This window comes from Pundamilia nyererei, unplaced genomic scaffold, assembly GCF_000239375.1.
Source record: "Pundamilia nyererei isolate P.nyererei 1_Seehausen unplaced genomic scaffold, PunNye1.0 scaffold00032, whole genome shotgun sequence".
Taxonomy (NCBI): domain Eukaryota; kingdom Metazoa; phylum Chordata; class Actinopteri; order Cichliformes; family Cichlidae; genus Pundamilia; species Pundamilia nyererei.
Genome location: NW_005187433.1, coordinates 3,798,036 through 3,808,523, shown reverse-complemented (window position 1 = coordinate 3,808,523; position 10,488 = coordinate 3,798,036). Strand labels below are relative to the sequence as shown.

At 42.6% G+C, this 10,488-nt stretch overlaps 1 protein-coding gene across 1 annotated transcript; it reads left to right on the top strand.

The window, feature by feature from the left end:
- Positions 1-7,066: 7,066 nt before the first annotated feature.
- Positions 7,067-10,456, top strand: nrarpa (NOTCH regulated ankyrin repeat protein a). Its single transcript, XM_005729292.2, has 2 exons — positions 7,067-7,691; positions 7,893-10,456. Exon 2 carries the CDS (start codon positions 8,413-8,415, stop codon positions 8,749-8,751), a length of 339 nt encoding a protein of 112 aa, XP_005729349.1. The 5' UTR covers positions 7,067-7,691; positions 7,893-8,412; the 3' UTR covers positions 8,752-10,456.
- Positions 10,457-10,488: the final 32 nt, after the last annotated feature.

Genomic DNA, 10,488 nt, shown 5'->3' with positions numbered 1-10,488 from the left:
AATGTTTAAATATTTTGTGTTTATAACAGTTTAAAAAATCATTTACATTTCAGACAGGCTATAGAGTGATCGCATTTAGACCTGACCATATTTGTTATAAACTGTATTATACCTAAGAAATGGTTTGCATTGTGATACTTTGAAATCGAAAGAGTTAATTCTTTAAGAAAGTAAACATGTGCATCAATCCTAAGTTTGTTCCATTCAGCAGTTTATGAGGTCACATCCTGTGGAAACTGTTTTTTATTGTTTTGACTTGAACGCCCTGGTAGGTGGCGATAAGGTCAGTTCCTTGGCCGTTTTAGTACCCAGTGGTACGATACATTTTTATTCTCTGTGATTACATTCTTGTAATATTTAAATGTTTAAATGCGTGTTTCAATAAAGAGTTTTTTTCCTCTCCTTTCTTAATGTGTAAGAATTTGCAGTTGTTTACTTTCACCAGATGTTTTTGTTTTCGATATGTTTCTAAATTCACAAAGCAGATGGTAAAGGACTGAGGGTGGACAGATTGATGGGATTATCCGAGCTTTAGTCGTGTCTGTCAGGTGTAGCACGTGTGTTGGGGTTTTTTTGTTTCGTTTTTTAGTGGGGTCACAGAGTAACCCGGCACATACCAGCAGAATCCCCTCACATTTTCTCATACTCCTTCCCACTGTGAATTTGTGTGATTCCAGACAATTAGATCTCCCAAAATATTCAAATAGGTTTTGGAAGCTCTGCAATTAAAGATTTTCTGATGTTTTTTTGCTGAGGAAAGTACATGAAGCTACACCAGAAGGCTTAGTTAGTCTTTTTACAGTCATACAATCTAAGAATCCCTAACTATAGCCAGATGTGCTCTTAATTTTACTGACAGTAATTTTCAAAGACGGGCCGTACTGTGAATCACTGAGGTAAATGTGTTTTCAGGAACAACGACAGCTGCAGAAGAAAAGTTGGAGGTTGGTATCTCAGGATGAAACTTGATGCTCCAGAACATGCGCGCTATAGCTTGTTTATCATGCCATGAGTAACCACGCTGAGCTTTCAGATGTAAAGTGTTAAATTTGTGTTAGTTGAAACTCCTAGGACTTGACATGCTGGGAGTTTTCAGAGAGCTCAGCAGCCTAAATTTAACTGCAACAAATGCTGTAAATATACTCATGAGACACTTTATTAGGAACACCTTTCTAGTTTTGGATTGGACCCCTTTCGACTTTCAGAACTGTCTTAATTGTTCGTGACATGGATTCTACAAGGTGCTGGAATTCCTTGGAGATTTTGCTCTATGCGAAAGCATCACATCCTAAAGGTGCTTGGATTGAGGGTCCGGTGACTCTGGAGGCCATCTGAATACCGTGAACTCATTGACATGTTCAAGAGACCAATTTGAGCTTTTGGACATGTTAATGTGTTAGAAAAAGTGCACAAGATGATGAGTACACTGTGATCATAAAAGGATGAACATGGCCAACAGCAATACTCAGATGTGACATTTAAACCACGGTCAGTTGGTACTAATGAGCCCAAAGTGTGACAGAAATACCCCCTGAACATTACCAGTTCATACAAGGCGGGATGGACCCGTGCTTGCATGCTGTTTACACCAAATTCTGACCCTACCATCCGAATGGCTCAGCAGAAATTGAAACTCATCAGCCAAAGTTTTTCCAGTCTTCTGTTGTCCATATTTGGTGTGAACATACAAATTGTACCCTCAATTTCCTGTATTTAGCTACAGAGTGGCACCCGTTCTAGTCTTGTGCTGCTGTAGACCATCTGCTTCATGTGGAGATGCTCTTCTGCATACTTTGGATGTGTCTTTCTATCAGCTCAATGCAGTTTGGTCATTCTCCTTCTGACCTCTGATACCAAAAGGGCCTTTTTGCTCAGAGAACTCACAGTCACTTTGTATTTTCTCTTTTTATTTTTTTTACCCTTCTCTGGAAATCCTAGAGATGGTTATGTGGGAAAATCCAAGTAGGTCAGCATTTTTCTGAAACACTCAGGCTAACCCGTCTGGCACTAACAAAACCACATTCAGAGTCGCTTAAATTGCTTTTCTTCCCCATTCTGATGCTTGGTTTGACCTTCAGTGTGTCATCCTGATCGTCTCCATCCCTAAATGCACTGAGTTGCTGCCATGTGATTGGCTGATTAGATAGTTTCAGTTTAATAGGTATACCTTAAAAAAATTTCTGATAGTTTCTTTGGAAGCCTCGACCAGATGTCCCGTAACAGTCCTCTCTCAGATCCCCTAATTTCAGTTTTTTGGGGATTTAGTTTAGCTCACCTGGTTGAGCAGGTGACCATATGCTGCAAGGCTCAATGCACAAGTGCAGGTTTGATTCTGACCTAGACGCCTTTGCTACATATCTTCCACCATATTTCCTGTTTGAAAAATCTTCACTGTCCAATCAGATAAAGGCGAAAAGATTCACATAATTTAGAGAAGATTGACACTTTAGCTTTTCATGTGTGAATAACAGACCAGCTACATGACTTTAAAGGCCTGTGCAAAAATGTAGGCTTAGGGCTTTTGTTGCAGCAAGTAATCCTACACCATCCCTAATGCAGTCATCTGTAGGGACATTATACGTGCCGTCACTTCTGAAGAATGTTACCAAAGTGGGTGTCTATGGCAGTGAGTGGGAAGTTAACCATTCATTGTTGTGAGTGCTGGGTGAGATGCTGGTCCACATCAGAATCTCCCGCCTCTGTGTCCTATGGGTGAATCTTATGGAAGAAAGTTAATATAGTTAACTAAAACTAAACCAAAAACTACATGAAAGAAATCATTTTAGACTGAAGATAAAACTAGACTTAATTTGTTAATTTGGTCACATTTGTCAAAACAAGAAGCCTGTGCACCTTTTAGTGCATGTGTTACTAAATCTGGGACGTCTAAGAAGGGACTTTGTGTCAAGTATTTGTTGTCACTGTTAATTTATTCTATTTTTCTGAGCATCTTAAAACAAATTATCCACGAGGTAAAGTCAAAAGTGAAATTTAATTTTTAAAAAGTAAGCTTAAAAATACTCTGTGGAAGCTACCTGAAGCTAAACTGAAGGTAAAAACACGTTGACACATTGCCAAACAGCATAGTGGAATTTAATAGGTACGTTTGAAAGAGCTGTTTTTATCAGTTTTTGTACTGCTTTCTCATAGAGGTTTTATTGGTGGTGTATATATGGGAAGGTCTGGACCTGTTCAAGCTACAGAAAAATTGCAACATGAAAATTAATTTGAAAGTCTAGTTCCCAAGAACAGTGCAATACTGATGAAAAGCGAAATGAAAATATTATCTGAGCATTTTATGCGTTTTCACATATGGAAACCAGCTCTAATAAATCATGTAAAACTACACTTTAAGGTGTGGGGGGAAAGGGCTCGTGATAAACGCATAGCTGATGCTGCGTGAGACCTTCTCCAGAGGAAGCTGGATTAATCCACCTCTGTGACGTGTTAACAGTTTCGAAAAAGATCCACAATCAAGTGCTGCTGAACGAGACCGCTATGCTGGCAATGGTGTAGTTTAATACGATAATAATATGACCTCTTCTTCTCGAGCCTCCTGGAGTCCAAGCATTTGTTGGCTTGTCGCCAAGCAGCCTGTGCAATAACTACAGTAACATTAAGCTTCCCCGAGGTGTATTTTATTGGTATGACTGAAGCAGACACCCTAACTTCCAAATAAACCCGGTGTGTGCTGTCCCGTCCTTGTCCGGGTGGTCGCAGCCCCTGCCTCTGCAGAGCGCGAGGTTTCTGCTGCAGCACCGTGTTATTTGATCCTTGCTCTTTCTTTGCTGGGAAGAAAAGCTCGCCTCTTTCCCACGCTCTGAGGACACGTGGTGCCCGGAATGAATTGGATGCAGAAGGCCCTCCCCTCCCGGTAAAACGTCACCCCTCTCGCTCTCTCTGTCTCTCTCTCTCTCTCTCTCTCTCTCTATTCTCATAAACTCAAGCACGCATGTTTTCAGGTATGAATGTAAAAACAGGTTTAAAAAAGAAATTATGTTAAAAAAAAAACCCAACTAAATTTAGATTTATGTTCCCTCCTGTTGTGTGATTTCCCCGTTTGGGCTCTTCTGCAACATGGAACCCAGAGGAGAGACTCCTCCCGGCTCGTCTGGCCCATTGCTGCCCCGGCGTCGGCGCCAAACTCGGGCACCGCGCAGCTACGAGGTCTTCGTTGCTCCTTTTGCGGTGCAGCACTTAAGCCTCTCTGTATTTCGGGGAGGGGGGTGTTATCTTGTTTATCATCGCACGAAAGTAGAGCAAAGACATGGCTGCACAAACAAAACCAGAACAGGCTTGCATTATCTCAATGCAACCGTTTTCCATTTAGGAGTTCTAGGAAAGCTGGCCTCATTGCACCCTCCGTGCCCAGCCGACCGCTCTTCATAGCTGTGCCCCCCACCAAAAAAAAAAAACACCTAACAAAAAGTTTTTACATTTTTATTTATTTATTTAGTTGTTTTACCTGACGTCATATTAACTGAACGCGAGAAACTGTGGGGGGAGAAAAAATCACAAGTATTTTATCTCAACTTACTCTGGCAACTTCCCAGGCACACATTACCACGAAAGATTCAAGAGAGAAGTGCATGTGTTGGGGAGGGTCTTCGGGGAGGAACTCATCCAATGGAAAACTTTTGGCTCCTGTAGTCTCTGCAAATGTTTTCCAAGTGTCCAGACGCATTGCAGCAAAAGCTCTGATAGCGGACAGATGTTCTTGATTTTCCAGAAATTGTTTTTCACCCTTCAGTAATCTGAGAAAAAAAATGCACACATGTACAGTAATGTGCAAACATTTTGCGCACTAAATGTAAAATGAGGAAAACAAACAAATACATAAATTCTTCACAATTCAGGAATTATGCAATAGAGCGTTTTCCAAGATATAATTATACCTTTGCAAGTGACGGACAACTTTATCCAAACGTTCTGGTTAATTGGCACAAGCCTTTTGTAGTTTGGGTTAAGTCTTTGCACAGCAAAAACACAAATAGGAAACAATTAAACCAACACTTGTATTTTTCTTAATTTATAATTTGAAAAACAACCCACAATCTAAATTTCCCCTCAATCTGATGGGATAGATTTGCTCTGCAAACGGCCATATGTACCCTCACTGACTAATTCAGTCATATACGGAGACAGCGAAGGGGAACACACGTCTGTTATTGCAGCCTACATCATCGACTTGACTTGGTTATTCACCACGTTTGAATACACCACATATGGGTGACTCAGAGCTGGCTTTGTTTTGGAGCATTTGCAGCTGTGGACCACTTGTAGGAGGTAAAAAAAAAAAAAAAAAAAGGCGCACAAATAGTCACCTGCACATGTCCCCAAAGACATTCTGAGTAGATGAAATTAGCTCGTTTTTGCTGTCATTTGAGCGTGACTGAAAGTCAGGTATCTCCATATCCATAAACATAGAAGAGAGTGGCCTAGAAGTCCTTTCTGAGTTGCTTCCAGAATATGCTGCAAAGTCAGCTTTACCTATATTGATAAAAAAAAGGGACATATTTTCTTACATGTTCAGTGCAAGAATGTTCTCTTATGCCTAACTACACGATCCCTTAATCGTGTAACTAAACCCAATAAAATATTAGCCTGTTTCATATCCATACTGTGCATCATGCCGGCGTTAAAAGCCGGTTTGCACTAATAGAAGCAGTTAATGTGGTATGTGCAGCCGTGTAGGCTAACTGAAAGCACTACTCTGTGGTTATCTGTGGCTACTAAACTGTGACCCTCAGGTGCCTCATTCATGATTTTAAAGGACACCCTCCGGTCAGCTTAAAAGGGAGAGGAACGTCTGTATGCACCTAATAATCAACCGCCTTTCCCAAGAATCGCTGTGTAGTCGTCTCCTTTAGATTAAACTGAGCAAGTCTGGGGCTTCATCTGTGGGACCTCTGTTGCTGTCTCTCCCACGGACTGCCGCTCCGACCCACAATAGCACGCTCATGCATGCAGATAGAGCCACAGACGTGCGCCAAATGTACAGTTCTGACTGTGGGAAAACCTGATAGTGCGAAAGCCGCCAAACCATCAGAGCGGAAAGCGGCTTGTAAAGTGTTACACAGATGACACGGAGAACGGGTCGCCAAACGGAGCAAACGGTCAGAGAAGGAAGCTGAGCTGCAGGTAGCCTACCTGGTGCGGTTTCTACATAACCCATTCTCTCCGTCTCTGCGTTTATCTAACCATCTGTGTCACCGTAACGCTTATTTATTTGTGCCGAGCCGTGTTTCTGTCAGTTAGTGGGATATCTATCGACACCTTTTTCTCTGCGCCACACACACACTCACACACACAGGCGCCCAGTTCCCACGGTGGTGGGGGTAGCTGAGCGGCGGTGTCAGTCTGTGCAAAGCGTCACCTCTTTTCACTTGCAAAAAGGAAGTAGCGCGGGGCTTTTGTTATCTGAACTCTCACAGTCTAGTCATTTAAAAACAAGTGGACTATATCCGCCGTTTATGATTTAAACAGCCACCTATAATCTCCTCCTTTGAGGTGTTTTTATGCCGGTAGGTATGACGGCGACAATCCACCCGTTTGGGGTTTGTATTTAACTCTATGCCATTTGGTTTGGACGTAATATAGCGTATTTGTGTCGGCTTCTGGTAGAACGGCGTGTACAAATGTCTCCTTGTGCCTCAGTCTAGCATTTGGACGAATCTCATCTTCTTTCTTTGTTGTATTTCACATTTATCCACAAATTAACTGAGGCGTTTGTGTGGAGTCCCACACTCCGGAGAAAGTTGGAACACCAAAATCAACACATAGCCGTAACCCACTCCCTCTACGGAATAATTGTCATTATTTGGACGCTTAAAACCCCCAAATTCACAAGAAGTGATGCCAGTTTTTTCCCCAGATTCAATATAGATTCACTTAACTGAGATTTAAAAAAACACAAAAAACAAAAAAAACCCATTTAACTTATACAATCCTCGATCCATGATAAGAAGTGAAATTCTATCGCCTTTCGAGAGATTTCACCTCCTTTGAAATTCGAAAGAAAATTAATATGAAGGTAAATTTGAGTAATAGACACTCCATTCTTTGAGATATTTTTTTGCGATTAAGACTCATTTGATGTTGTTTCTTAGTAACAATTTTCATCGAGCAGCAATTAATGATCAACTTTCACCGAGCAACACTTGTCAATTCCCTTCAGTGTCCAACACGCTGTCACTGACACCTGACTGACTTTTTGTCGCAAGTTCCTGCCGACGACAATCCAGTGGTGGACCTTTTACAGCGTGCCCGATTTCTCAGCAGTTTACAGCGCTGGCAGCACCGTGTCTGTGACTTTCAGTCCGCTTCACGGGGTGGGCTGCAGGAGATCGGATATAGAGATCACCGTAGGATTGCTCCGGGCGCCTTGTTTAATACTTTGCAGCAACATTTGGCTCCCCCTCGGAATACCACGCCCCCTCCCTACAGATTCACAGGACCCTGATCCCTCCCTCAAACCGAATCGGCAGCCTATAACCTCCCCGGATCTCCACCCATTCCTCCACAGTTGATTCTTTGGGAAGGTATTGTCATGCAAATGAAGGACGCGTAAAATATTCTCTCAGAGCGCAGCGGAGGGCAGAGACTCACACGGACCGCAAGGAGGACACAGATCGCGCCACTCGGTGGATTTCTATCGTTTGCGTCGCTAGGGACCCGTCTATCTGTCACAGGTAAGTCCCAAATCTGCAGCGGATTACAGTTCTCACATGTTTAGCGGTAAAATTCAACCAGTGTACCCGTGCGTAAACGTGTGCGCACGGTGGTTCCGCGCACTCATTCTTGGATGTGGCGGAATGTAGGGTCTCTCGCACTCTGTTGGTGAGGATTCTGGATTCATGCGGGCTCCTCTTGTCCTTTTTTGTCTTTCCTAGACACCCTGGCCACATGAGAAGCGACATATAGCCAGGGAACAGATCGAACCGTTCAAGGAAAACCGACGGGATCCAACACACAGGAGGCTGCTCTGTGGAGATAGTGGCCATACTTCCAGTTTTCCCAAGTAAAGTCGGAGGTGTCTCTCTTCTCCATCCCCCTGTGCAGGCTACCTGCTGCTGCTACTGCTGCTACAGAAGGGGAACTATATTCTAAAGTCCCCTGGATCACTTGAGAGCACCCTTCTATTTTCTAGGGGATTTATGATCTCTCAAATATTTACACACCAAGTGTGCCATTTTCTCTCTTGTCCTTTTTGGGATATATGTACACACATATATATAAAGTGACCTTTTTCCGTTTTAGTGGGCTACTTTAAAGTGCCTTAGCTGGTTATAATCCAGTGTAACTGTGGCATTGCTACCAGACCAGAGACGCTCAACAGGGAGAAGACGATCATTATCAGCTTTAGAGTCCAGGCAGGATTACTTGTTCCCCACCCTCCAGCGAGTTGCAACCATGAGCCAGGCGGATGTGTCAACTTGCTCCGCGCCGCAAAGGGTTTTCCAGGAGGCGGTTAAGAAGGGCAACACCAAGGAGCTGCACTCTTTGCTGCAGAACATGACAAACTGCGAGTTCAACGTCAACTCCTTCGGGCCGGAAGGACAGACGGCCCTCCATCAGTCAGTAATTGACGGAAACCTGGAGCTGGTAAAACTGCTGGTGAAATTTGGTGCAGATATCAGACTGGCCAACCGGGAAGGGTGGAGCGCTTTACACATCGCCGCTTTCGGGGGCCACCAAGACATTGTGCTATACCTCATCACCAAGGCCAAGTATTCCTCTGGCGCCCGGTGATCAGACTCTGCTGTCAGGTAAAAAAGAAAAAAGGAAAAAGTAGAAAAATTAAAACAAACAAGCAAACAAATCAACTACAATTTAAATATAAAACTGCAACACAACACACGGGAAAGCCAGGCTCTTGTAAAAGCAAAATAAATAAATAAATAAAACAAAAAAAAACCAATAAAACAAACAAAAAACAACAACAAAAAAACAAAAACTGCCATTATTTACATAGTTGTGCCAAATCATATAAAAAAGGAGATAAAAAATAGGCCTGCACAATAATCTTTCCTCACTGTAAACCAAACGGGGTCCTCTCTGCACTCCCGAGTGAAGCACCGCATGGTTCATACACAGCGCCTCAACACGAATCTTTTAACAAAAGAAACCCATTTCCGTGAGTTTGTTGGTACTAAAGCTTTCCTCTTGAATGTTCGTATTAGATCGTGTCGTCCACTATAAAAGAAATCAAGTCTCTGTGTATCGCATGTGTGTGTTTGGACTCCAGAGAGCAGATGGCCCAGTTTTTTTCCCTGTCCCTTGAATAGTTTCTTTGTGGGAGCGCAGATTTGACCTGTTGCTCCTCATTGTTCTGTAAAACCCCCTTTTTAAGTTATTTTATATGAAACAGGCACTTGATGCTTTATGGCTGCATGCTGGAATATCTGAAAGGGAAGACACATGAACAAGAGAAGGAGGGTTGCCCTCTGTTGGTTACCAGAGGTCTTATTTTCTTTAATAAATTTTAGTGATTCTTCTTCATTCTTTTTTTTTTAACTCAAAGAGCGGCATTATGGCTATCCAACACATTTTCAGATGTGTAATCATTATGTAACAACAACTGACTTCATAATTGTTGTGAAGTACTGTACACAATAGCTTTACTTTGTTTCTGTTTCTTTTTTTTCTTTTTTTAAGGAAAAGAGCGATGAGAGCGCTCTGCAAGCAGATCTTGCCATGCTGGCGTCCAATTTTTCAGGCCAGTGCGACCACTTTGCCAATGGTCATTGTGTTACTAAAAACCGCTGCTTTCGCTTTGTATAAAAAAAGACGCATTTAATTTCACTTTATAATCTCCTTTCAGTATTTTATTAACATCCTAGTCATCACTGTGAAAGCAGGCTGGGTTTTTTTTTAATTTATGAAGGTACATTGAGAAGATGCATTTTTAAATATTTTGTGGTTCTTCTTAAAAACGATCTGTATTGTGTAAGGATATAATGGGTGACTCAAGCTGCTTCAGACTTTTTTGTGTAAACTGTCCCGTGTGGAGGTAAGACCTGCCACCCTCATCCTACTGGCCACAGTTCTAGATACCCCCACCCTCCAGTTATAGGCTGTCGACCCCTTCGGAGAGGACTTTCTCATCCTCCCATTAAAGTGACTCTGTTTGGTTGCCTTTTCCCAGCTACCTCGTCTGTAAAGTATTCTCAAGTCGTTCTGTTTTTCCTCACCACCGCCTTGTTTGGAGTCTGTGATCATCCGCATGCCGATGGGCTGTTTGTGTCTGCTAAAGTAACCTCACAGCCAGATGGACTTCAGTAAAGAAGATGCAATGAACCCATTTTTGCATCCTCCTTCGGGACAGTTTTCACACTACAACCAAACCAGTGCTGACAAGCAAAACATCATTTTGCCTTTTCTGCAAGAGAGTCTGTGGTTCTGTCTGTCTTTACACACACACACACACACACACACACACACACACACACACACACACACACACACACACACACACACACACACACA

Excerpts from the sequence above, each read along its gene's own strand:
- nrarpa (XM_005729292.2), top strand. The coding sequence starts at position 8,413 with ATGAGCCAGGCGGATGTGTCAACTTGCTCCGCGCCGCAAAGGGTTTTC.